We start from the raw sequence: 26,658 nt of genomic DNA, 5'->3' as shown, positions 1-26,658 counted from the left end.
CTGTGTGAGGAAACTGAAGTACCCAGCAGAACCCGCACAGGCACGGGGAGAACATGCAAACTCCTCACAGAAAGACCCTAAGTTCAAGCAGGATTCGAACCCAGAACCTTCTCGTTGCCGTTGATGCCACGTTGACTTTAAATACAACAGTGATATTTAATTTTCTGGTGAACGTGTTAAAAAAGTGTCGCCTATTTATGCATCCAGGAGACTCAGAGCAACATTATCATTTATTTGACCACCTGGCAAATGTAATTCTCATTAGCCCCTTAAGTCTTTAACAAGTCCTGATGGAAATATCTGGTTCTTTAGGAGCTAAACGCTCCACTGCATTTAGCAGCTAGACCCTGATTTTGTCTGCTAATGCTGCTGGGACATAATTTATAGCTGTTTTTATACACACCTATTCCCAGATTCCTCATCAGTTCTCCCACTAGTTAAACCTTCCTGAACCTGCTCGCCTGCCAATGGGTCCTCCCCTCCTAGTTCACCGACTATCTATGGCAGAAGTTATTTCACAGTAGCTGAAGGTAGCTGCAATGTTGGGAGATAGAGTAGTTACCTTTTAGTTTGTCACAACAAGCAAACCCTGTGAAAAGCATGTACTGATTTTATCCAGTGTTGGTATATATTAATTAGGGCGGCTTTAGCTATTAGGCCTATGCAGAGACATACGGTGCATGTATAAGACTTGCAGTTTGCAGATGAAAACTTGTCACAAAAGAGAAAAAATAAAAGAACAAAACATTCTGATAAACGTTTTAGCAACTTGCTCACATTGAGAGGAAGGCTGCTGCGTGTATTAAAGCTGTTTGAAGTCAAATTTTAATATATTTAAACAGGCATTAATCCTGGTTTGCAGCTGAAAGTGCTGAAAGCTCGCTCATGATTTACTCCTGTGTATCCTTTGGCAGCGTGCCACATTAATCACCAGGGTAATGGGAAGACAGGCCTATTGACCAGTAGTCCAATAGGACAGAGGGGCAGGACATACAAATCAAAGCTGTCCAGTCTTATATTGACCACACTGTCCAGAGGAAGCAAGATTCATTAGGATGACGGAGGAATGAGGAGAGGGCTGAGCTCAGGAAATCACAGGGATTTGATTCAGCTCAGACTCTTCAAAGGGCAGGTTAAAGGGCAGGTTAGTCTTATTTTAATATTTCCCCACTGTTAACCAGTATTCACCATGTCTCTACTTTTGCTTATCAGGTTTACACGTATGTGTATATGGGAGAGAGGTTCAGCGGTACACCAGACAGGGGTGGAGGATAAGTGATGAGGGGTGTCGGGGGTGTTCATGGCTCAAGAATAAGCGTGTGCTTTTTCTGTCTTGTCATTCTTCAGACCATCCAGTAGTGAAGAAAAATGCAACGTGGTGTGCAGGGTTTACACACACATTTTCAAAACATGTCGTGAGCTTACCAAGAGCTGACAATGTGTAAGTCTGATTATGGCACCTTAAAGTCCTCATGTCCACTATTTGGAAGTGGTCCTCACTAATTGACCAGAGCATATACTGCATACCGCTGCACATTAAATCACTCCCTCCGACAGCTTTGTGATGGGAACAAGCGCTGAGCTTCCCCATTAGTCAATTGATCTTACAGTTACGGCTCAGTTCTTCTTAGGTTTTTTTATTTTTTTTTATTGGCATCTGTTACATCAGAAATAAATGACCATGATTTAAGAGGCCTCTCTTTGAGAGCAGCTGTGTTTGTCAAATGCAATCACATCAGTAACGCAAGAAGGAAAGAGGCTGTTTATTATTCTCTTAGTTCATTCTGAAAATCAAAAGCTAAAAGCAGGTAACTGTAGAGTTTTAGGCAAGAATCTATATGGTAAAGCAAATATTACCACAGGATGGCAGCACTCTACTTATATTTTTTAACTTTGTTTAGACAAAAGTGTTGCTGTTTATACAGTTAGATTTATTTTTACACTATTGTTAATAGCTAATACTGTCAGTCTTGATGGTATTTGATCCATCTTCTACTTACTTTGTTGTGTGACCCAAAACTAAACAATAATGACTGTCTGTAGTGCAAGTTTACACATATTCACTGGACTGTTTGTACCAAGTATCTTCTTTACTACTGAACAGATGTAGTGTGTGTAATTTGGATATACCAAGAAAACAACTTATATGCATGTAAATATTTGTATTACCTTGAAAAGTTTATCATTTAAAACATTCTGTCATTTCTGGACCAGCTTGTATCTTCAAGTATAGGAGTGAGCTGTGACTGCCCCCTTGTGGGCAGAGAGTGTTTTTGTGTTTTTGTGTTTCGGGTGTGTGAGCTTACCACTGCTGTGCCATGTGTATTTCACCAAAATACTGTGGAGTAGACTGTATATTGTTGAAAGTCTCACTAGACAAAAGTAACCAGCACTGAAAGTTTTTTTTTTAGTCTAGACTTTAACACACTGAAATTAAATCATTACTTAACTGTGTGTCCTGAATGTGTTTGTATACTTACTGTTTAAATTCACACTGTTTGGCTGCCTGTATGATGAGAAAAAAAGCAGTTATCTGAATGGATGTAGAATAAAAAGGACCGGCGTGTTATTTTCAAGTCTACCTGGCAACAGCTGAAGTGATCAGCTTTTACTTCAGCCTTACAGAAAGACAGATGCCTCATCGTCTTCATGACAAGAGCCTGAATGATCTTAACATTTCCTGCTGCCTAACAAACAAACCGTGTTTTGGTTGTGGGTAACGCGCACAGACGCACACAGTCTGTTACCGACCCGGGGAGCGTCAGTGTTGGCAATATGTTGCAGGTCTGCCTGGCAGACGACACGGAGGAGCTCCGGAGCGACACAAAAACAACGACTCCCCATCATTAGTAAGCCTTCTTCGTGTTTCACTGAGTACTGTTTTGATTTTTCTGTACTAAACGGTATTAAACGGTGTCCTTAGTATTTCTGTCATACGTCTTACATCTTTTTATTTTCTGTGTATTTAACGCCGTCAGTGTGGTTTTTCTTTTTTCTTGTCCTGTGAGAGCAAAACATATGTCTGCGCTTCTTATAGCTGCGTTATGGCTGTGGACTGATGCTCATTTAGATCCATTCATTTGAGCCTGGATGTCCTGAGAAGGACAATTGAATTAATAAAGAGGAGATTTAATTATTTTCAGGAGGCCTGGTTGTTCATGCATCAATAACATCAATAAACATTCAGACTTTAGATTAAGACACACACACACACAGACACACAGAGCAGTGATTAAACCCAGTTTATTCATCTGCTTGTACCATGATGCGTTCATTTTCAGTGCTGTACAATTAGAATGGGCCTCTACACAGTAACTGTACAGATACAGGTACAGTGAAGTACACAGCATTAAGCCACCACACCAGAGGGGTTCACTTCATTTTGGATTTAGCAGAGAACAAATCTCAACAAAGCTTTAATTATATTGGACCAGTCTGTGACCTAAAAAGATGCATTTCTCTCCCTTCCTGCAGGTGATCACATGTTTTGACGTGTATCAGGCTCCTGTAATAGTGTTGTTGACCTGACTCACAATCAGAAGATGCTGCCTTCAGATGCTCACTGAGAAATGTAAGCTTTATCACCAGCAGGACCGCTCCACCTGCTCTTTGCATAGAAGTGACTGGAGACTATAAGCATCACTCGTATGAGGGTGTTCAGCTGTGCAGATTTAAACCATGCAGGATCTACTATTCATTTCATTATAGATTGTTATGGGCACTGCTTGTTTTTTTTTCCAACCACATACTCAAACTCAGGAATGGTGCGTTTATTATCACATTATTCAAAGCAAATTCTCACAGATGAGTCTGAAACTTGTTAGTGTTTGGGCTGATTGCTTGAAAAATGAATTGGCAGTCAAAGTATTTAAGTTTCTTTTAATCTATGACTTGTCTTAGTTTAGTTCTGATTTAAATAAATATACATAATCATCTTAAGTGTACAACACAGCAGCATAATAGCTTTTCTTCATGACTTGGAATAGTTTTTAGTTAACAAATAGGCCTTGTCTAAATATTAGTGGAATTTTTTGCTTTCTTGTTTGACATCAGTTTCATGTAATTTCTTAAAGTACAAATACAAATACACAAATACTATTTAACAATATGCATTCAGTCAATAGCACCGCGTCCTATGATTAATTTGGTATACAGTGTAAATCTATTTGTTTGTTTTCTGTTGTCTGTTCTGAAGAAAGGTCCAACTGGGAAGTGAAGCAGCCCTGAGACAGAGCCATGGGCTGTGGGGGGAGCAGGACAGACGCTCTGGAGCCTCGCTACCTGGAGAGCTGGACTAAAGAGACAGAGTCAACATGGCTGACGAGCACAGACGCTGACATCCCCCTGTCATCCATCCAGAGCATCCCCCCTGACAACTCTGAGGCCGGCTTCACTTCCGAGAAAACAATTAGCCCTGGTAAGAAGAATTAATTATGGTTTCTGAATGAGTACTTAACAGGCAGTAATTCATCTCTGGAACAAATGAATACATTTATGGCTGAATAAACAACTGCTTATTTCGAATTTGGTATATTTGCAATCATGTTCCTATTTCTCTATCATATTTTCTCTTTCATCTCTTACACCCACTTGTACAATATTAAAGGGGCATAATTATTGTATGGTGGACATATTATTTGTCCAGTGCAGTGCGTATTATTTTCTGCTTTTCTGTGCAGGTGCAACACGGTTTTGCTTTCACACTTTTCCATGGTCCATTCAAAGAAGAAGCTGTTATGTACAAGGAAAATTGAAATGATGAAAAAACAGTTGTGGTGACCCTTATACTGTAGCAAAGGACTGAGCATGACAGACAAAATAACCTCTTTGGAAACCTTCAGTGTGTTGTAGTGTGCACTCTACATATAGGTGAGAAACAGATGGGTTTGGCTATAACTCTTTTGTTAAAAATTTGTTTTCTGTGTTGAATTGTGGGTGCCTTGTCTTTGAAGCCAGGAGGAGATGAATCAGTAAATGTGCATAATAGGCTACATCAAAAGCCACTGCTCGAACAAGACTTGGCTCTCATGGCAACAGATACAGCTGTTAGTGAATGTGGGCAGATGAGCCTTGATGACAAATTCAGCTGAGCTCCAGTCCGAGGAGATAAGACACATCCAGAATTGGCCAAATTAATCAGCAACTGGCAGCCACGAAGATTATATCAAACTGTGGTTCCCTGATATGGTTAATATACATCTGTTCATGTACACAGGGCAGAATTTCCTTTGTTTGCATTGATTGTGTCCCAATAACATGTTCTTAAAGTGTGTATTCATGCATCACTATGGGCATATACTGTAGGTGTTCTGCAAGTACCGACATCTAGTACACTTAACCCACACTACATACAGTAACACCTCCCTGCTCCACATTGTAGTGGCAGCAATACACTCTAACACGGTCTCTGACTAATGCTGTTTGATTTACAAACCACCCACTACTACATCATGCAAATTAGGAATAGTGTGTTATTAGTCATTTGCCAAGGCTGGAATACACTGACTTATTTTGAAAAAGTAATATTCATAGACTCCATTGTAATGAATAAAACACAGAATGGACATGATTTCTCCCCAAGATCCAGTGACAATTAAACAGCTTTTATTTATTACTGTGTACATAATAACACATGTTCAGGTCTTGCTCCACTACTAAGGAATAATTACTGAAATAGTTCCTCTAATACAGTGCTAATACTAACCTTATTATTCCGACTTGTTTTCTAATTCTTACGTTTGTTTGGGGTTTTATTGCACCACAGGACAAATCTTAAGTTTTTGTCTTGCTCCAGTTCCTGATTTCTTTGAAGACAGCCTCCCACCTCCAGCTCAGGCGTACCTGAAAGTCTGCTCAGCCGTGTCTGAAGCCAGCCTGAATGACATGAAACCCAGCAGCCCCCCTGCAATACTGGCCTCTGCACCCAAGGAGGAGGTGCTACCTTCATCTGGCACCACAGTCCAGCGCCGAAGTGTTTTACACACGGAAGAGATTGTAAGTCTCTACCTAGATGGTTTTAAATGCCCACAGTCAATTTAGAAGCAAAACAATAGAAACACTGTTTACATTTATTGCTGAAACCATAAGTTAAAAAAAAAAAACAGTCTGCATTAGGAACAATCTATATTTACAATGGCCCATCCTTTATCATTAACAGACAAAATGGCAGGACAATCGGATGTCGACAAAGCAGGTGACCATCACAGTGACACAGAGCATTCATCAGGTGGACAAGAACGGGAAGGTGAAGAAATCGCTCACGACTTACGAGGTCATGAAACCCGTGGAAACTCTCAAACAGGCGGCCACACAAAACACTTGAGTGCAGGCGAGACTGGAAGAAGCCAAAGAAAAAAAAAAAGAGGGTGACTGTGAAATAAATGAACTGAATGTATCAGTTCTGGTAGCTGATGAAAATATAAAAATTGTGAGGAATTTTACCTGACACTGTAAACTATAAAATTTAGGTTGTCATTTTGAAAACATAGTTCATTCAAAGTGTTTAATACTATAAGATGTATTCCTTTGGTGCCGGTTTCAGTGTTTTATTGTACTTCGTAAAAAAACATAACATTTTAGAGTACATGCAGTACCAGAGTAAAATCAATTAAAATTCATAGTACAGCAAACATCCTGTTTCATTTAGAGGAAATAATTTCTTAGCACATTTTAAATTTCTTAAGCGAACAAAGAAATATGTTTTTCATGACAAATAGATGTGGAAAGCTTCACCATTATTTCACATTATTGAATATTCACAAACTAGAATTCTTTTGTGGTTTTGTTACATTGCTATAATATATAGATGCTGCTGTGCTACATCGTATATGGCTCAGGAAACTGAAACCGATGATGCTGATTGCACTATTTACAGTGAAGCCTGGACATAAATTTGTGATATTGTAAAAAACAGTCTTACTTCATTGTGTTGTTTTGCACAGTGTCTGATTTTCTTATCTAGCAATTAGCATTTTATAATGACAATAAATCAAACAAAAGCGCTTAAAGTTCTCATTTTAACTCATTTCATATTGCATAGAAGGAAAAAACTGATTTAATAACACAAGCAGGGAATAAATACAATGGCAGGAAACATGCACTTTACTGGTTTACATATACATTATTAGATGTAACATAGCATCAGCTCTGGTAGCTTGTTTTTTAACATGAACAGCAGCAGCAACAGAGCCCCTCCGCTTGTATCTTTGACCTTATGTTGCTAAACAGTGACTGAGACAGCAGGTCTCTGGTCAGCTTTGTGCTGAAAGCGTGTGGATCTGTTTCTCATGGTCATAACATATCTGTCCTGTTCTAAATAATGGCTCTTCTTTCTCCATCCACTCCTCCACACAGAACTCTGGGAAGAAAAAAATGATTTCTCTTTGTGCCGACTCGACAGAATCTGGAGAAAAGGTAAAAAAAAAAAAAAGAATGATTTTAAAAACATTCTAACTCATCAATGCAGTAAATACTAAAAACAAGCTGAAAATGGATATTGGAAGGCTTGGTAAATGTAAAGCTGTGTCCAAATCAGAATAGAGTACATAAACATGATGCATCATGTTTCCTACCCGAGCCATGGGTTGTGTTTCGTGTGTCCGTGAGACCAAACCGAGCCCTGATGGTGGAAGGGGAGGTATATCTGGCCCTGAACACTTTGGTTGGTCCCATCAGTTCTCTCCAGTGACTTATGGCATCTTCTCTGGCTAAAATGTATGCACGCATAGGACCACTACAGAAAAGAATTCAACAACAGTCAGGAATTAGAGTTAAATATTACACACTTTACTGCACTCTAACTCACAGGTTTGATTTCAAGCTTTAGATGCTTTTGAAGCTTTGACTGGGCCTAAAATGGACTTTTCCTACAAATCCAATTTCTTTGCTTTAGAACTTTCACAGGAAAAGAGCTCAGCAATATCTGCATATCCAGCATGTACAGTTTATCAGTTTGGGCTAAACAATGATAAATGGAGATGCTTCAAACTTAACATGCTGAAGATGTTTCCTTTGCTTCCATTGACACAGCCAGGAAAAAAGGTTTCTGTAGCAACCACCGATTCACTGCTGTGACAAGACAAATATTACACTGATTACAATCACCCTTTGCAATCCAGTGGGTGGTCACTGCATGTGAACCTATTGTGATGAGGATACATGATGATTTTCAGACAATTACCCCAGGGGTGTTATGCTAAACAGAGCAGTCCACTGATAACTGAAACTCCTGCTGTGAATGATTTACTGGAGACTTGCTGAGACTGAAATAAGAGCACCATCAACTGGGTCAGCCCTGTCGGGTGTGTGGTATGGAAATTTCCCTCCTATTCCATTTCAAGTGCAGCAGATAGAAAACTATCAAGACGCAGAGACAAAACTGTAACTTTACACATGAAATTAACCAGCGTCATGATTTGGGATTTGTACACTAATGCTGTCAACATGAAAAAAGGCTCACCTTGACATGAATTCCACAAGTCTTTGAAAGAAGAATCGGCCTAAGAAGTAAAATAAAAGTGAGTTTTGGCTCTAAATGACTCAACATACTTCAGATGGTACAACCAAAGCAAACCTGTTCATTTGAAAACAGATGAATGGTGTTTGTACCTGAATGTTCAGAATAAAATTTTTGAGAATCCTGTCTTCTCCACACCAGATCTTTGCATCTAACAATGACAAAGTTGTTTTCCAGGATTGTTTGATGAAGAGCCTGAAGGGGGGGGGGGGGGAAGTTATGTCATCTGATTATTTTAAGGAGGTAGCTAACATACAATCTTTTTTCTACTTCAATACAATACTCAGTACAATTCATCAAATTATGTAGGTTGAAAGTGTTTAACAAGTGTTATTGTAGAGACCACATACACTTTTAAAATAAAAAAAAGAAGGCAAGCTATGTGGCATCCTGGCAACAGCTTAAAAAAATCCACAACTGGGTTTTCTAATGTCTCACTACAGATGGCTGGATTGTACCACAGTGAGGAGGATTTCTGTACATATCATGATATTTTAAATTTGTATTTTAGATCTCGCTCAAGTGGCAGCTACAGGCCTTTCAAAGTAAAAGCCAAGAGATGTAGCTGTGAAAATCGAGTACTAATGTGAAGCTGACCTCTAACATCAGAGGATGAGCTACAGCGTCTGGTTTGATGACCGCCAGGGTGAGCTGCAGCACCTTGGACAGCCGACCAGTTGTCAGTAACATGGTCTGCAAGACGAACAAATAATAAACTGTCAACAGCAAACATGGTCTTTAAATGTTTAGCATAGAAACGCGTCAACGTAGAGAGCAATTTTCACTGTAAATCAAATGATAAAGCGCTACAGGCTCACAAATAAATAGTAAAAATTATGCCTGCAAGTCAGTATTTGTTTCCTTACAGATACTAACCTCTGTTTTGACAGTTTTTCACAATAATATGATCAGCCCGAAGAGACTCCCGCCGGCATATTGTTGCTAACACGTTGCTTTGGTGTGAAGTCGTCACTTGTTCACAGGAACAAGCGGTTTCAAATGTGTTTATTTGACTTTGGGCTATAAAATTAAAATGATTTTAAATTTAATGGGAAAGTTTGATCACCCGCTGAATAACCGAGCTTACTCAGTCCGTTCGTAAATGCGTTCCCCGGAAACTGAACTAGCGCATTATGTTCCCACTGCGAGAGTGACAACAAATAAAACCGAAAGAAATTTAAATGTTATATATTTTATAACGAATGGACCGTTTCAGTGAGTGCATTGGTCTTATAGCATTACAAAACATGTACACTGGAGTAAAACTTTTCAGAACCATATGTGAAATAAGAGGAAAAGTCCATTCTCTTTTAAACACTGAGTGGAGTAGTTGGAAATGATGAAGAGATGCTTTCAGTAGGGACTGACATTGGGCAGAGACAGCCACACAGCAGCTACAAGCCAGGACTGGAGTGAAAGAGTGTTTTCTATGTCTGTGGTATTTGATCAATGTGGAAGATCAGACATACAGTGTGAGTTACAAACACAGAGCACATTTCAGGAATGGCCACACCCTTGAAAAGAGGAGATTATGTGTGTGTGTGTGTGTGTGTGTGTGTGTGTGTGTGTGTGTGTGTGCGCGCGCGCGCGTGCGCGTGCGTGCGTGTGTGTGTGTGTGTGTGTGTGTGAGGCTTGACATTCAGAGAGAATAGGAGGCAAGAAAGGGGGGATTGCTTGCTGCCCCACATAGGTTTCTCCCACCTGCCCATGTCATGTGACTCAGGGGTGACACCACAGCTGTTACCTCCCATGAGGGGGATGGAGGACAAGTAGAGGTGCTTGGGGGCGTGAAGGGTTGATCAGGGCACGTTTGTGAGGGTCTAACAAAAAAATCTATACATTTAGACACAAACTATGTACTAGGTGTTGTATAGTTTATTTTAAAATGCATGGTCTTTTAGAATTTCATGGTCCAGTTGACCTAGAAGTCAAGAGAAATGTGGTCTGAAGGTGATGGTTTATCAATAACGTAAATCAAAAAGTACATTGTTACTGCAGTTTTCATTTTGTGATCTCTTTCACTGATGTCTGTGCCGTTATATGGAATGTTTGTAGGCAGTTTAAGTTAATATGATCATTTCTGCTGCACTTTTTTCCTGGTGGATCTGTCATTGCAAAGAAATTTCAGGGGGGCAGCAGGCAAAGTTGCAGAGAACAGAGGCTGTCGTTGATCACTGTTAACTCCTGCTTTAAACATCTTCAGCTGAGCGGCTGATTCAGCTGATCCACCCCGCACCCCCACCCACTCTCTGCCCATCATAAATCCCATCTCTGTTTTATCTTGGTGTCACCGCTGCTGCTGCTGCTGCTGTCGATGCTGGCTTTCCTGCAGTTGTCATTCCCTTTTGGTGGGAGTCGGGCAGCTGACTGTCGACCCCCACAGGCTTTTAGGTGTCCACAGGCTACTCTAGATTCATTCTCCAGCAGGAGCCACAGTAGAGGATCATGTGAATATATGTTATTAAATTCAAAGTTGTCTCAGAACTTTGTCAATTTTTGAACCTATAATTTCTACTAAATATCTACCAAATTCCTTTCAAGAAAACACCCTGGAACATCATGTGATCCGATGCAGTAAAACCTTTTGACATCTAGTCTACAACGCCGTTCAAACAGCCGTCAGAAGTGCCCTTTATAGGCAAACTGCACGCTGCAATAAAAATGTAACTGCTTATATTATTTTACACTATCAATGAACAAGACTTTGGATGTATTGGTTCGCACTGCTTCTTTCTACCAGTATGTAAATATCCACTTATTACATTGTGTGTATGTCAATGTAGCCTAGTCGGTGAGGTTATGACAAACAGGTTTTTGTGCATATGATTATTGTTTACAGATTTGAACTTCTATATGATGCCATGCGTTTATAAACCACCAGTGTTTTTTAAAATGCTCATATTCTAAATACTGTACTCTATATGAAAATTATACTATAATTGTAAATAGCCCTGTTGCCCCTGTTTCCTGCCTAAAATGGTCCTGTCAACTACTTTGAGAATGTTATTCCAATAAAGAGCAAGTGAACTTGATTTAATACAGCACTTGAAATGTCCTCTCATGCTGGATCTTGATAGGGCTTTTACAGTAGCAACAGGAGCATGTAAAATATATAGTCAGGTCTGACGTACATGCTCTGATGTACATTGATCCACCACATTTCAGCTCGCCTGTCACCCAGTCTCTCAGGGGTCACCTGACTATTACAACAGGGGTCATTTAGGGGGACACAGGGCCCAGGGTAACACCCACAGCGCTTTTATGTCCTAATTGTTTAGGTGGTGAGAAAAGATTTGTTTCCTGTTTTAACACCTTTGGGCCTTCAGTTACAGATCAGGGGAAGAAATATCTAGAGATGAAACTGTAATGTAATCAAGTGGTGACCACCTTTTGTTTAACTAGTGTAACAGACTTGGTTTTTTTTGTTGGTTTGCTTTTTGGAGGGTGAAAATAACATTTAATTATTTGTTAAATTCTAACACCTAAAACTCTTCGCCGAAGTTGTTGCAGGTAATTTCTAAATCCACTGACCTTAAAGTATCAAAGCATGAATCACAGTAGTGTGCTACCTTCACCTCTTCATCACCTGTTCTTTCTTTTAGCCTAAATGTTGGTGACTTTTGACCTTTCTGCTCCATTGCTCCACCACACGGGACAAGGCTCCCTGCAACAGCTGTGTCAACCTCAGCCTGGCAACTGGTGTGCCCAAGGAAGGACAGAGTGGCATTAATGTCAGACCACGTAATGAGTCAGCACCGATGAGTAACAATGTGATCTGTTTCATTTCTGTTTGGATTAAGTAGCTCACTCTTACCTCTTGGTCGGTTATTGCAGATTTGTTGTAGATTTTGTTTATGTCATATTTTAGATTTTTTTCTCCAGCATGCTGCAGATTTGGCTGTTCCTTTTTTGTTTAATTGTTTTCTAAATTAGATGGGAAAATAAATCACATTTAATGGCATTTTTAATTATGCTGCCACGGTTTTCCTCCAAACTAATCTGTTGTCCCATCCTGTGCATGTGCAGGACCTGGTCTGGTGTCAGCTGCCGGGTTATTAATACCAATAGAAATGAACGCTTTCCACTGTTGAAGAAACTGCTCTGGGGTTAGTCAGTCTAACTCGTATCTGCTGTCCCAGGGAAAATTATTTACTCCTGACAAAAAGAGTATGTTGTGACCTCCGCAGAATCAGTCGGACATTGGCAATAGAGCACATGGGTATGAAGAGGGGAACAAAGTGATTAGCAAATGGGGGCCCCGGTATGTGAACAGGGGTTAAAAATAACCTTGCTGACCCAATTTGTAGATAACCCAACTGCTGAACTCGAGTGCTGTCATCCTCTCATTTTGGTTGAATTGTTCTTAAAAATGACTCTGTGGACTTGTAAAGGCATGAAATCCTACTCCGAATCACACTCATACATTAGATAAGCTTTGGGTACATTTTAACGAGGTGACTTCAAATCTGTAAATGATCACTGGACTGAGGATGGGAACTCAAATGAATAAAACATAAGAGGTGTTGATAGATGAAAAAAAAATCATAGAGTAAGATGAGATCTTTTGCATGACATATGATGATGATTAGATGAGACACTTTGACTGATCCGTTTGCTGGCAAATCTTCGGCCTGTGTGACAGGGATCAGCTGTCCCATTAGGAGGAACAGAAGGATTATGATTTGTGTCTCTAGCCATTGTGTCTAGTGGAAGCAACCTAGAATCTACCCAACGGCGAAAGTCATCTGATATTTCTAGCACCCAGATATAACTGGTAAGGCCTTGGCACATAGCTGACATTAGTGGAAATGTTGCATTTGTGATACACCCTGGCTCAGGGCCATGGGAAATATTGAACAACTGTCGAATTTAAACAACATCCTGTGGCGGAGAAAAACGGGAGCTACAAAGATGCGATGGGGTTGCTATTTGTGGACGGTGAGTGACTCAAAAATAGGGAGAGCGTTAGATTTCAATATAAGCCCCCCTCTCTGAGCTCGAGCTTTCTGTGAATGAGGCCCGGGTTCCTATCGCACCCAACCCAGCGCTGATTTTAGAACACAGGTGTTGACCTTAGTGGAGCGGCTTGTGCTTGCTACAGAGGAAAATGAACCCATGTACTTGGCTTGTCTACCTCACAGTATTGGTAGACACTGTATGATGCTTTAAAATGGTCATATATGGATCTACAGATTCTATATAGTCAGTCAAAAAATATTAACAGCGTGTGTAACAATAAAAAATAAAATCAGTGGTTGATGGTGGCTGATGGAGAAAATTTAACTACACTTTATTTTGGTAACTCACTCTTTTATCAGTATTTCCTCACATTTTTAACATTTTCTTCATTTTTTCCTTCACACAAAGTATAGCTTATATTACACTCACCCACTCAAGAATATATTGCCTGTTTAAACCCCTATATCACTCATCCACAGTCCTCCCATATCATTGACTGTGTTTCAGGTTTATGTTTCAGTTCATCAAAGTGTATTTACCACATTTGGTGGACTGTGAAGGAGATTGATTTGTCCTTTGCCTCATGAAGTTAATCATCTAGAATCATCATGTTGTTGCATAACATCAGCTGAAAAATGATTTTTGAAATGAGATAGTGAATGTTACTTTTTCCTGTGATATAATGAAAGTAAAGCAAAGCCTGGAAACCCAACTGGGATGAAATTCAACCTTGGCTTCAGCTGTGACTCATGGTGTGTTCTAACTGCTGTTCTGTCCATACCCCCAAACTCAATAAAACACACCCATCATGCAGTTGCTTCCTTGTTTCTCTGTATCCCTTCTCTTCTCCCCTCTCCTTTTTTTTTTTTTCCAAAAAGGAACCATTGACATTCGGTGTAAAATAGAGGCAGGGTGGGGTGGGGGCTGAACAGAGGAACGGCAGGGGTGTAGGGTGTCTCGAGCCCAGTGTGAACAGCTGAGAGGTGTGATTTCACAGGCTGGCTCCCCCCTGTCAGGGCCCTGATTGGGCCGGACAGGAGGCGCAGGAGAGGCCCGGGCTTCTAAAGGACACCAACAGGTGGGAGGCCGCTCTGGAGGGGGGCGCTCCCGGTGGGATAGAAAAGGCCGATCTGCAAGGCCTGTTGTGGGCACAATCCACCAGGCCAGATACGAAGGAGGATGGTTGATCGCAAGAGAGCTGAGGTGAAGAGAGGAGAGGAGCAGGGTTGGAGGGTGGTATCTCAGGAAGTGGAGTGATAGGTTGAGGACTCTGGGCTTTGATGGGTGGAAAAGGACAGGAACTGTGAGTTTTGTCTGTTCTGTAATAGCTAAAAGTGATTTTGTTGATAGTTTTATTTATATTTAAATCTTTTTCAACACCTCTCTCTGTATGTGACAAGGAATTCTGTGCAGGCCAAAACTCTTCTAGACTCAGATGTTGCAGACTTTCCAGTCTTAATTCATTTGCAGCAGTCTGTGAATAAAATCAGGTGTCGAACCTGTTGTTAGATGTTTTCTGTAGGTTTTATGGCACGACACACTGACGCCTGTGCTGTGAGGGGAAGCTGAGGTGTGATACAGGAAAGAATCAGGAAATTTAGTTATTTGACATGTATCTCAGCACCATCATGGTCGTGCTAAAATAAATGGGCTGATCTAGGTAAATCAGTGGTAAATGAGTGAATGTGTAGGAGATGCTGAGCCAACTGTGGCCTCAAGCTCACCACCAGCTAGTCATCACAGGAAAACCACGCCAGGACACCCATCAGAGCTCAGCAAAGGTGAGTAAAGCATGTTTAAAATCTTATCAAGCTCAGCTATATTTCAGCTATTTGGCCTTTTACTTGGATCTTTTCTGTTCTTACAACTGTTTGTACATTGGATCAACATGAATAGACGTGATGTTTAGGAAATAACATTGATTGTGACCTTTGTCTGCTGGAAGTCAGTATTTGCCTCACCCTCTGGAGTTATTTAAACACACTTGAGCATCATCACATTGGCATTACCCACTGAAAAGCTGTGCAGGCTGGTGTTCAGTAAAACAAAGTATAAAGTATAACTTTTCTAATAAGAATAAAATGAATTTAGTTCAGATTTTTTCTTTTAGTATTGGAAATTACTGGTTTTGCTGTTATTTGACAGCAATAATAGGAAAACTGGCTTCAAATAAGCTACACTTTCAATAAAAAATAAAGCATTTACCTTATAACAACAACAAAACCTCTCTACTTCCAAATTTCTGGTGGTTCTGTGGCGCAGATGACTGAAACCGCCATCACGTGTTTCTTTAGCCCCTCTTTCCTAGGTCTGTCACAGTTAACCATTGTTAAGCCGGTTGTTCCCGCTACTCTGCATCTGTGACTATGAAAGGGTGCTTTGTGTCCGAGGAGCAGTGAATCCAGTTGTTGCCCCTTGTGAGGACATGCTTCCTTATATCCCCATATTAATACACCACTTATGGAATGTAAGGAAGTGTGTGGTTTCAAGGGGAGATAAGCACCAACCACAGAGGGAAACAGAGATCCCTCTTATTTCAGTTTTTATCTATTGTTTATTTTTTTTAAAGTGAATGACGGTTGTGAAAAATGGAGGTACATTCAGTGCAATTGACTGAGTGTGCCTTTGTCTGTTTTATGAGTTAGGAGGGGAATATCAGGGGTCATGAGCATGTGTGTTTGTGTGTGGTAAGGCAACAGGTGAAAGGCTTGTTCCCTTTCCTTTGGCTCAGGCACGTAAACAGTTAGCATTACTCCACGGGCCGCTGATCGGGTCTCAGGGACTTCTTAAAAAATTCCTGCCCTGCCCCAACTGCTGACAGTGAAGGAGGATTGACAGACTACAGCTGTCACCCATTATAGCAACCACAGGACTCTCAAAAAAGGAAGAGGGGAGGGAGGGCAGAGATGTGGATCTGTCACCGCGGGTGAAGGTTCACTCCTGTAGGCTGGGTTTCAAAGGAAATAAGGCAATGTCACCGGCTGTCAGGGTTCCCAAACCTCTAAATAGGACCTTTCTGCTTGGTAACATGGAGTTGTTTCTGTGTTCTAACTGTGCAGGATATCTCACTATTTGCACATTAAAGATATTCTTTCTCTCTCTCTGTGTTTCATCAGGTAAGGCCAAAGAAGACATGCCAGCCTGACTGCTTCTAGATAATGTCCACCTTCTATTTCCTCTCTTTCTGCTCTCTCATTTCTTTCTTTATCTAAGTCCTCTACCCCTCTTCTCCTCACTGTATGCCTCCTCCTGTTCTCTTGCTCTCCCTTGCTCTGCCCCTCACAGCTGAAGCAACACACCTTGCTGTGGCTGGTCAAACGGAACCAAGTCAGGTGTTTCTGTGAGGTTTGGTCCCCTTCAACCAGCTACTGCGTCGTGCATTCAGTCAGCAGACACCAGCGTGGACTCAAAAGACACAGTGGCATTGTGGTGTAAAGCTGCATACTTTGGCGGTGTTAGTCTAGTGGCAATGATAGCTTCTTTTTCTTTAGAAACTTAGTACTGTTCGTTTCCAATGTTGCACTGTGTGTTTGAAAAGCAAATAAAGGATGACTGACAACATAGAGTGGTGAATTTACGTTTCTGAGGACAGGGGAAAAGGTTTCATTTAAAGGGTCATCATTAACATTTATAGAGACATCTTAGTTTCTATGTTTCTATAGTTTCTATGTACCACTAATACAACAGTCTTGAAATAAATCTTCCTTCATGAAGGTGATAATGTTCTGTTCTGGGAGGTGTTGATCCAACTATATGATTGTTTTGGAGGCTATTGGAGGACTTGAAGACTAAATTTTCCAAAATGTCTGTACAATTAAATCAGCACCTCTCTGAAACTGAACATGATCTATCTCATGAGGGAGGATGTATTGCAGTACTCTTACATTACACTGCATTACCTTGAGCTCTGTGCATGTGGCAATAAAAATGCTTGATACAAAGAAAAAAAAATTATCCAAAAGCAAACAAAATATTTTCTTCATTTTTGTCAGAGCACCCCTAAAAACCATTCAGTTATAAATCTTTGCTCTGATAAATACTGCTGCCAGCTACTCTGAAATATATTAGTTAAGGCTGGAAATCGCTGAAGAAAGCACATATTAAAAATATGCTCTTGTCATCTTGTCATACCTGAATACATTACAATCAATATCCTGATTCTCTTAAAATAAAATGTACTTTTGCCATTTGTTTATCTTGTTTTTTTTTTTTTTAGTTTAACATTAGTTCAGCATCTCATTGTGCACCAAGTCCAGGCCAGAGAATTCAGAACCACGGACAGCACCTGTGTTTGACTCAGTAATATTAATTATATTCAGTAATGATTTGTGTTTTTGCTGACAGCGGAGCTGCTGCAGGAATTTCTGAAGGCAGTTCAGAGGTCTCCATGGAAAGAAACTGTCATGCAGGTCTGAGTCTACAGTCTCACGTCTGAGTCCCATACTGCACAGCCATTTTCATCCTGTTTGCTCATTAAAAGGGATTGAATGTAAGAAGGAAGTCAGTAAATTCTGAAAATGTAAATAAAAGAAAAGACTATCTTCAATAGTTTACACTTCCCTGCACAATTTTTCCTAAAGCAGGCGTTTTGTGTAGAAGAAAACTGTATATGGTGTAATTTATCCATTAGGCTATGTTTTGAAATGTTAATCATAAAATACTTTGAATGGAAATCTTCTATTTATATGCATAAAAGTGTTTGATATACTAATAAATAGAAGTCAAACTCTAGGCTATTAAGGTGGTCTGAGCAGAGAGCAGCTGGAGAATAGTGTTTTCTGGGAATGAGATCTGTTATAAGCAAACATTTTTCTAACTAACAATAGCTTATCACAAAATAATTAATAACAAGCTATTGAGTGAAAGCTAATTAAATCCTCCCAAAACAAAACACCATTTGGAAAATCTGTGATTATTAATATGTCATCTGTACGCTTCTAAGAAAGTGGTGCAGCTTTGGTTGGACAGGAAACAAATTGGCTGCCAGTATTGGTGTAAGTAATTACGAGTACAGCCCTGCTGTGCTGTGGGAAATAGTCCTAGGGTGGATTTAGAGTGTAAAAGAATTACAAACAGTAGTGAAAATGTGGATTTGGTGTGAGGATATTACAACAGAGTAGGGGAAAATGCAGAACAAATCTGTTTATATTTTTACATATGGCTCAAAAGATCCTGAGCAGCAGAGGTAATGTCTAGTTTTATATCTGATACCTCCCCCGTACAGGGACCATATATTGGACTGGGCTAACATACAGAATTAATAGAAGAATAGGACGGTGGTGGACAGAGATGAAGGAGCAGGCGTAAACACCAGGGGGCGGTACACATTTTCGGGGCAGTGGTTCGTCAGCAGCAGAGGAAGTGGAGCAGCATCGTAAACATGGCTGACAGTGGAGTGACAGGTGAGTTTGGGAGTGTGTAACAGCTGGACATTTTGTCTTTTCCCACGTATTTTAACTACTTTGCTCCAGGCGCAGTGACAAAATGTCTCGCACTTGTAATTCGCGTTTCGCGGTCTTTAGGTTCAGCTTCTAGCAAAGTTAATTTGGAAATGCTAGCTGTGCTAACGTTAGCCTAGCGCTATGGGCAGACATCGTAATATTATTGCATCATATTTTCGAGTATTTTTTTTTCTAATTAAAGTGATAATTAACTAATCAGTTTAAGCTGTCGATGTGCGGTGAAGATGATGGTAACATACAACTGGCCTTGACATCGTAACCTTATAACACAAAAGACACAAACGTGCAATGACCTGACACAATCACACAATGGTTCACTGGCTGTTTTACAGATGGTCCTGGAATGAAAGATAACATTGAACGTGCAAAGGTAAGTGTTGGTCTTTTATTTTTTTTAAATTTAGTTACAGTATAAAGCTGCATATCTGGCCTAATTATAACCTTTTTTATTGGCGCTTAACAGAATGAAGGCCAAGAACTGACCAAGGAGGAGAAGCAGCGACTGAGGAAGGAGAAGAAACAGCAGAAGAAAAACAAAGAGAAAAAAGATGACAAAGCTTCACATGGAAGTGAGAAAGAGAAGAAGCCTGTCAGTTCAGCTGCTCCAGCCTCCCAGCCTGCAGCACAGCCCACAATACAGAAAGGTGCGTTTGATCTGGGCAGCACATTTGAATGAGTGTCTTAGCACATAGCTCGGAAGTGAGCGTCAATTTTCTAGGTGATTTCAGTTGAGCACATTTTCTGATCAGCTGATCCGTTAATCTATCCCTGGGTCTTCTGTGTCTCAGCAGCTCCTCCAGCAGTGCCTGCTCCTACATCGGTTCCCGTGCCTGCCTCAGAAGCATCCGCCCCATCAGACAAGCCCGCTAAGAGCAAAGCAGAGCTGAAAGCTGAGAGGAGAGCTCGACAAGAAGCTGAGAGGGCGTCCAAACAGGGAAAGAAAGGAGAGGCGGGCCCCCAGGCTGCCACCGGCAAACCCAAAGCACCGCCTAGTGAGCTGCAGCCAGGTATGATCATACCTAGGAGACCAACACCAGTAGTAGTAACAGATAAGCTCAAGCCACACATTATATACTGTGGAGAAAGTCACACTCTTTATGTATTTTCAGTGGTAAAGAGACTTCCAGAACATATCCAAGCAGACAACCCAGACGTTTTAAAGAAACTGGCCAAGAAGTTGGAAAGACAACAGGTCAGCTCTTTTATTTGTTATTTTTTTTAAACAAAAAATTTGTGGAAGCATGTTTTTTTTCTGATTGATGTTTTGTCTTGTTTTGACATGAGCATGCACTGCCAGTTACAAATTCTTGAACACCCTGTGTGGACATTTTTTGTAAAATCTGGAGCAAATTAATTGTAAACCCATAAACACCTTAAAATGAAAAAACATAATGTGTTCAGGAAGATCTATGGCATTTCTAGTTATATTTGGTTATCTGCAGTAAAAAGAGTTAATGGACAAGGACAGCTCTCAGAATGAACCCATAACTTTAAAATACAAATAAAAATGGCAGTGTATTACTCGTGTTTGGCTATTCACAACAAACTCAGATAACCATCAGTCATAACTGCATGTGATTGTTCCTAACATTTCTTGCAGACACCAGGCTACAATGCCACTACAAAGGTCAAGGTCTGACTTTTTTTAAATCTGTGCCATTGACATTTGTCTATTTTTTTTTTTTTTTTTTTTTCTAACCTGTACTTGTTACTGTCTAACACAACGCTGTTAATTTAGTTTCTTTTTGTCGTTGTATTATTTATTTGTTTATTTATTTTTTGTGCTCACCGACAATTCAAGTGTTTGCTATGAGGGTTTTTGGTTCAAAGAGTATGTACACACAAAATCATACATAATCAAAGTTTGTTTTTCTGTTGCCAAAGTTAAATATGTCTGTTAATATAATTTGATGGTAGCCTTTCATTGGTCTTGTAGAAATAGTATCAATGTATTTTATTTATTTATTTTTTTTGCTTTGCCCTGTGGTCCATTCAATTTACTTATATATAGACTTAGCTGTTTATTGAATTATGCCTATGCTGTGCTGTGATTGTGTGATAATCGCATGATCTCAACTTTAACTCACATTACTGAGCCTTGAAGGCTTTGAACTCTGACCTGCTTCATTTCAGATCCCACTCCGGTCAGACTACGGCCGCAAAGTCAGCCTGTTTTCTCATCTCTACCAGTATAGTCGCAAAGCCCCTCTAACACAGCAACTCAGGTAAACTAAATACTTACAGTAGAGGAGGTTGTTTGTATTGTCTGATTACTATATTGCCAAAAATTTGTTTAAACCTCATAAGAATACCTTAAATATCATTGATTAGCTGTTTTTGCCTGTTGCAGCATTCCCTCCACAGTGATTCATCCTGCTATTGTTCGACTGGGTCTCCAGTATTCACAGGGCATTGTGGCAGGATCGAATGCTCGCTCTGTAGCTCTGCTGCATGCCTTCAAACAGGTGCAATCCACAGATTATTCGGGCTGAACACTTTACAGTGTTGTTGACCCCCCTGTTCAGCATTTCAAACACAGAAACAAAAAGCATGGTTGGATTAGTTTGACTATTTGCAGTCAGTGATCCACATAGCTGTTTCTTTGCCGATTTACAGATATCCAAACTGAGCATATGTTTCATCCAAACATGTAATGATAAGTGTTAGGTTGACATACATTATTTATTTATTTTTTTTTATGGGCAGATTTAAAGTCACCAAACTAAAAGTAATGTTTTTTTTCTTAACAGGTAATAAGGGACTATACAACACCTCCAAATGAGGAGCTATCTAGAGACTTAGTAAACAAGCTGAAACCTTATATCAGGTGCCAAACATTTTTCTAATGTTACTCCTGTATCATCATGATTTTTGCTCAGTCCTGCTAAATTTTAGTTTAACAAATAAAATATTTTTCTTTCAGCTTTTTGAATCAATGTCGCCCTCTGTCAGCCAGCATGGGTAATGCAATCAAATATATCAAGAAGGAGATCTCCAATATTCCAAACCAGTGCAAAGAAGAAGAGGTTTATTGTCACACTTTTTTTCTTACACTTTAGCCAGAGGTCATAAGTTTAATTTGTTGCAGTTCATATATTCTGTTGACATTTTTGATACATTAACCTTATCGGCTTTGTCTATTTCCCTTGCTTCTATTTAGGCAAAGACCAAACTTCTGGACTGTATTGAAAGTTACATAAATGAGAAGATCGTTCTTGCTGCTAAAGCTATTGCCAAGTACTCCATAGAGAAGATCAGTGATGGTGATGTCATCCTGGTGTATGGATGGTAATGTCCTTAGTTTCAGCTGTTAAATCTGAGTCTTCGTTGCCTAACATAAGCATTGCCTAACCGTTTGTCATGCTAAAGAAACATCCAGACAAGAGATCTTTTTTTTTTTTTTAAACCACATTTAGTACTTTCTCTTCCCTGTTGTCTCTTTCCTTCCGCATTCTCTTGTGGCATTTCCACATCTCATTTTGTCTGTACTCTCACCTCCCTCTGCTTAGCTCATCCCTGGTCAACCACATCCTGTGCGAGGCCTTGGAGAAAAGCAGGAAGTTCCGCGTAATCGTGGTAGACAGCAGGCCTCGGCTAGAAGGCAGGGAGGCCCTGAGGCGCCTGGTACAGAGAGGCATCAGCTGCACCTATGTTCTCATCTCAGCTGTCTCGTACATTCTTCCAGAGGTAATCATGAAATCGGTGTAAATTGAAAGGGACTTGAATGCAGTGTGTTGCCCTCAGAATAACCAGGGGATATAGCTTTAAGCATATTGTGTTTCTTAATTCTCTTTTTAGGTATCAAAGGTGTTCCTTGGTGCTCATGCTCTGTTGGCCAATGGTTATGTCATGTCTCGTGTGGGGACATCACAAATAGCTCTGGTGGCCAAAGCCTTTAATGTGCCTGTGCTGGTGTGCTGTGAGACCTACAAATTTTGCGAGAGGGTGCAGACAGATTCTTTTGTGTCCAATGAGCTTGGTATGGGAAGATTTAAGAGTAACATATTGAATTGTTACATAAACATTGTTTTTTTTTTTTTTGTTTCTTCCAAACATTACATAAAGGTGTGAAAAGCACACAGTTATGATCATGTATCCTTTCCAGATGATCCAGATGACCTCATTGTGACCCGTAATGGAAAGACCCAGCTGGAGGACTGGCAGCAAGTGGATTCTCTTGGACTGTTAAATCTGGTGTATGATGTGACACCGCCTGATTTTGTGGACCTGGTCATCACAGATCTGGGAATGATCCCATGCACTTCAGTCCCGGTGGTGCTGCGTGTCAAAAACGTGGACCAGTGAATAACCTCCACCTCACATCAGTCTGAGGCAAGAGGCTGTTAGTGCTTACACACGCCACAAAATATCGTGCTTTTAGCATGTAATAAATATATATATGAAATGGAATATGCTTTTTAAACAGAGTCCATGTGTGTTTTTATGGAAGAATTGGATAATTATAGAATTTTTATCTCTGGCTGATGGGTTGTGAAGGATAAATCTGTTTGTTTTTTTTTTTTGTTTGTTTTTTTAATAGTTGGGGAAAAAGCTAAACGTTTTAATAGATCCATGTGATGTAAGTTTTTCTGCACAACAGAACATTTAATTGCCAGTATTTAGAGCAGAACAATTCCATTGTGGCTCACAATACTCTGGTTGTCAACCACAATGTGCCATTTTAAACTACCCATAAATGGTTCTCTAATTACAGCTGGAGCTGCAGTATCTCAGAAGAATTTTATGGTTCACATAAATTCTCTGGGATCATATTTTAATGACATAATCAATTGAACAGGATAAGAAAGAGTAACATATAAACCAGCTAGTAAAACATTTCTTGGCAAAGAAATTCATTGTTTACTGCTATGTCCTCATGCCCAACACATGATACTCGTGTTTCATATTAAAGCAGGGCAGAGCACTATTTATTAGTTGTTGCAGTAATGACATTCACTACATCATCACATTAATTTAACAATCAATCTAGACATTACCTGCCTTGTATTTCTTAAGCTAGGTCTGTTCTCATTAATAACTGTATGAGTTCGCCAGTAAAGTGACTATAAATACCTGGGCAGATAAGCCTCTAAAAACAATTTTACTATAAAATATATGGTATTCTGTATAATACCATAGTAGTACCTGAAGAAAAGCAACAGATCTAATGTTATAAAATCTTTATTAGAACCCTGAATCCCACTGGGAAGAAGCATTGAAACTATTTATCCACTAACAGCAAGACATTTCCCAAAGTACCACATGTGACTAACCACAACCCATAACTGCATAACATGCTGTAGTGGTTAAATACAATGTCTTACTTTTAAAATATGAATAATAACCTCAAAGCTCAGTTATCTTAGCTTAATATATTGATGCTTCATATAGCGACTATGTGTTCAACAAGCAGTAAACAATATTCTACAAATTACCTCAAATATGCTTAAGAACATGTAGTTCCATTGTGTAAACTCGCACAGTCAGTGTATGTTTGGCACAGGTAACAGCAAAAATTTTGAATTTGAACACAACTTCATTAATATCTTGTGTCAGTTAACTAGATTAAAAGATAGAATTAAAGTGATGATAGTGTACTTCCTCTAAATTCTGCAGCAATAAGAAGAAAAACAAGTGAAATATAAATATTTGTAAATAAAACATAGCTGCTCTAGAAAGGTGTAAAATTAAATTTAAAAGTATGTTTAGAAATGCTTGAAGCCTGAGGACTCCATGTCAACATTTTCCAATTCAAAATAGTTGGTTTCAGCTTAGTAGATCAATGCAAGTAAAGATAAAAACCAGTCAGCTGTATTTTAACCTCAGAGTGATTTGGCCTTTCGCCTCTGGGTGACCCAAAGTAGAAAAGCGATCACAAATGTAGACGCTCCAAGAGGCCCAAACACCTGGAGAGTTGGGAACGCCCCCTGTTCACAATGTTAACAAATGCAGAGCTTTAAATGATCATTTTAATGTAGATAAGGATAGAATCATTCAGGTAAAACTGCTTGCAGAACTAACCTGTCGAAGACACTTGTATCCATAGTAGTTTTCAGCACAGCTACACTCAAAGAAGCCAGGGCCATAGGGGGCGCAGAGGGAGTTCAGGGGGCAATTAGTGGCTGTGGATTGTCAATTATTATGAGGTGAACAAATGTATTACCAGAAAGCTGCTCCTGTTTTAAATTACATGCATTACAGTGGTCGTGGATGGTTATCACATGGGAACTTACACAGGTGTCCTGTCTGGTTGCACATATTTTTCTGGCCTTCACAAAGACGAGTTCCTTTGCTGATCTCCACTTTGTCCCAAGACACATTGCCTCCCGGACAAACTATGGCTTCTGGCAAAATTCTGAAGAAGCACAAATTTTGGGTTAGAGTGATTCAGAACCAAGTTTTTACTTTAATTTCAGTATTAGCAACAGGATACTCACATGTAATTTAACTCGGTAAATCCTTGAAATGCTGTGTCACTGATATTGACAATGGGATTAAGTGACAGGTCTCTGCAAAAGCAAAAGTTTATAAAGTAAAATGTTTTTGGAAAGCCAAACACAAATGCCTTCAAACAAATCTTAAAAACATGAACAGGCACATTTGATCATGCAGGATCAATAGTCGTCCAGTAGCAATGAGCACTGTTCTCATACATTTGCACAGAGGCAGGGTTTCCATCATTTAGTCTGTACCTGCCACTGAATGCTGCTGCTTAAGCGGTGAGAAATGGTGTATATATGGGTATGATACATACATTATTAACACTGTTGATGCTCCCTGAAGATCCTCTACATGAGACAGTGAACAGTTGGATAGATCCAACCTGACAAAGAAAAAATCTTTAAACATTAACAAAACAAACATCATAATACATAGATGTTTTTAAGGTTTAATAAACATACACGTCGTAATTGGCATTTCACATAACATTTCAAGCCTGGTATACACAGTACACACTGTAGGGACGTCTATGCAAGATAGACCCTGAAGGCAACACTAAAATCCTACCCGATAATGTGTTCAGGGTTGGTAGTGTTGTCATTCCTGAAGCAGCAGCGTCCGTCAACGCGTCCATCCGATAGGAAACAAAACTGTCCCACTTTGGTGTCATTTAGGACGGTCCCGTTGCAGCGCTTACATACCTGTGTTTACAAACGACTATGAAGGAAAACATTTTGTCCTTATCTGGCACCTACGGCTACGTTAGGCTGCGGTACATCTACAAATCCTGGAATATTCAATTAAATGTCCGTATAAAGCATCATTTATTTATACTTGTAGACAGCTTTTACATTGACAAATGGTCTTACCTGCAGCTCAGTCAGTTGATAGCTCGCGTAAAAACATAAGTTAAAAATCAAAATAAACACTACAGGTTTCAGCTGGCTGCACCCAGCTTTCATTTTCATCGACTGAAGTCATATGATCCTGCTCTATCAGACATGTGACAGGAAGCTGGTCCAACATACCTAAATTTTGCGCATGCGCTTAATTAAGGATGATTTAATCAAATATTATCTGCGTCTGTAGTGATAAGAAAATGGGAAATAGGGTGTGAATACATACAGCGGTCATTTTAATTAGTGCAGAAACTACGTTGAATTCCTTCATTTTAAGCCAAGAGCCACAGCCTATTATAGTTTTTCATGCAAAACTTATTTTTAATATTTTTGTCATTTGAGAAAAATGTTTATGCTTATAATAAACCCGACCAGTAAAAAT

At 39.8% G+C, this 26,658-nt stretch overlaps 4 protein-coding genes across 11 annotated transcripts; 2 read left to right on the top strand and 2 right to left on the bottom strand.

Moving 5' to 3' along the window:
- Window positions 1-4,236: 4,236 nt before the first annotated feature.
- baalcb (BAALC binder of MAP3K1 and KLF4 b) lies at window positions 4,237-6,381 on the top strand. The gene is made up of 3 exons (XM_026319539.2): window positions 4,237-4,417; window positions 5,795-5,994; window positions 6,158-6,381. Exons 1-3 carry the CDS (start codon window positions 4,237-4,239, stop codon window positions 6,320-6,322), a joined length of 546 nt encoding a protein of 181 aa, XP_026175324.1. The 3' UTR covers window positions 6,323-6,381.
- A 151-nt stretch (window positions 6,382-6,532) lies between these two features.
- On the bottom strand, window positions 6,533-9,613 carry nme6 (NME/NM23 nucleoside diphosphate kinase 6). Its single transcript, XM_026319538.1, has 6 exons — window positions 9,392-9,613; window positions 9,113-9,208; window positions 8,608-8,710; window positions 8,459-8,498; window positions 7,572-7,732; window positions 6,533-7,402 (listed from the first exon to the last, which is right to left on the bottom strand). Exons 2-6 carry the CDS (start codon window positions 9,203-9,205, stop codon window positions 7,251-7,253), a joined length of 549 nt encoding a protein of 182 aa, XP_026175323.1. The 5' UTR covers window positions 9,206-9,208; window positions 9,392-9,613; the 3' UTR covers window positions 6,533-7,250.
- Window positions 9,614-14,426: 4,813 nt separating this feature from the next.
- Window positions 14,427-23,359, top strand: eif2b4 (eukaryotic translation initiation factor 2B, subunit 4 delta). Of its 7 annotated transcripts, none has more exons than XM_026318929.2 (16): window positions 14,427-14,677; window positions 17,819-17,883; window positions 18,699-18,876; window positions 19,269-19,306; window positions 19,400-19,580; window positions 19,725-19,943; window positions 20,046-20,128; window positions 20,537-20,569; window positions 21,070-21,161; window positions 21,287-21,401; window positions 21,687-21,763; window positions 21,860-21,962; window positions 22,097-22,224; window positions 22,446-22,623; window positions 22,735-22,915; window positions 23,042-23,359. In XM_026318929.2, exons 3-16 carry the CDS (start codon window positions 18,855-18,857, stop codon window positions 23,239-23,241), a joined length of 1,650 nt encoding a protein of 549 aa, XP_026174714.1. In that variant the 5' UTR covers window positions 14,427-14,677; window positions 17,819-17,883; window positions 18,699-18,854; the 3' UTR covers window positions 23,242-23,359. The 7 variants fall into 7 exon arrangements, with proteins under 7 accessions (XP_026174714.1, XP_026174715.1, XP_026174711.1 ...); XM_026318930.2 differs by having other exon boundaries at window positions 17,819-17,963; XM_026318926.2 differs by having other exon boundaries at window positions 14,427-15,255.
- On the bottom strand, window positions 21,325-26,397 carry atraid (all-trans retinoic acid-induced differentiation factor). 2 transcript variants are annotated; one of them, XM_026318936.1, is made up of 7 exons: window positions 26,247-26,397; window positions 25,945-26,078; window positions 25,691-25,759; window positions 25,374-25,445; window positions 25,170-25,291; window positions 24,958-25,058; window positions 21,325-21,453 (listed from the first exon to the last, which is right to left on the bottom strand). In XM_026318936.1, exons 1-7 carry the CDS (start codon window positions 26,343-26,345, stop codon window positions 21,394-21,396), a joined length of 657 nt encoding a protein of 218 aa, XP_026174721.1. In that variant the 5' UTR covers window positions 26,346-26,397; the 3' UTR covers window positions 21,325-21,393. The 2 variants fall into 2 exon arrangements, with proteins under 2 accessions (XP_026174721.1, XP_026174720.1); XM_026318935.1 differs by lacking the exon at window positions 21,325-21,453 and adding an exon at window positions 24,102-24,863.
- Between the last annotated feature and the right edge of the window lie 261 nt (window positions 26,398-26,658).

This window comes from Mastacembelus armatus, chromosome 24, assembly GCF_900324485.2.
Source record: "Mastacembelus armatus chromosome 24, fMasArm1.2, whole genome shotgun sequence".
Taxonomy (NCBI): Eukaryota; Metazoa; Chordata; class Actinopteri; order Synbranchiformes; family Mastacembelidae; genus Mastacembelus; species Mastacembelus armatus.
Note: the sequence above shows the minus strand (reverse complement) of the source record. Positions and strands in the feature narration are given on the sequence as shown.

What these genes read in the sequence shown, in the direction of transcription:
- baalcb (XM_026319539.2), top strand. Translation starts at nt 4,237, where the DNA reads ATGGGCTGTGGGGGGAGCAGGACAGACGCTCTGGAGCCTCGCTACCTG. An exon ending in CGAGAAAACAATTAGCCCTG is followed by an intron (nt 4,418 to 5,794) that starts GTAAGAAGAATT and finishes GTCTTGCTCCAG; the next exon opens with TTCCTGATTTCTTTGAAGAC. An exon ending in TTTTACACACGGAAGAGATT is followed by an intron (nt 5,995 to 6,157) that starts GTAAGTCTCTAC and finishes TATCATTAACAG; the next exon opens with ACAAAATGGCAGGACAATCG.
- nme6 (XM_026319538.1), bottom strand. Translation starts at nt 9,205, where the DNA reads ATGTTACTGACAACTGGTCGGCTGTCCAAGGTGCTGCAGCTCACCCTG. An exon ending in CTTGTGGAATTCATGTCAAG is followed by an intron (nt 7,733 to 8,458) that starts GTGAGCCTTTTT and finishes TCTTTTCTGTAG; the next exon opens with TGGTCCTATGCGTGCATACA. An exon ending in AAACACAACCCATGGCTCGG is followed by an intron (nt 7,403 to 7,571) that starts GTAGGAAACATG and finishes CCTTTTCTCCAG; the next exon opens with ATTCTGTCGAGTCGGCACAA.
- eif2b4 (XM_026318929.2), top strand. Translation starts at nt 18,855, where the DNA reads ATGGCTGACAGTGGAGTGACAG. An exon ending in ACAGCCCACAATACAGAAAG is followed by an intron (nt 19,581 to 19,724) that starts GTGCGTTTGATC and finishes TCTGTGTCTCAG; the next exon opens with CAGCTCCTCCAGCAGTGCCT. An exon ending in AGAAGTTGGAAAGACAACAG is followed by an intron (nt 20,129 to 20,536) that starts GTCAGCTCTTTT and finishes CATTTCTTGCAG; the next exon opens with ACACCAGGCTACAATGCCAC.
- atraid (XM_026318935.1), bottom strand. Translation starts at nt 26,345, where the DNA reads ATGAAAATGAAAGCTGGGTGCAGCCAGCTGAAACCTGTAGTGTTTATT. An exon ending in GCATCAACAGTGTTAATAAT is followed by an intron (nt 25,446 to 25,690) that starts GTATGTATCATA and finishes TTGCTTTTGCAG; the next exon opens with AGACCTGTCACTTAATCCCA. An exon ending in CAACCAGACAGGACACCTGT is followed by an intron (nt 25,059 to 25,169) that starts GTAAGTTCCCAT and finishes GACAATCCACAG; the next exon opens with CCACTAATTGCCCCCTGAAC.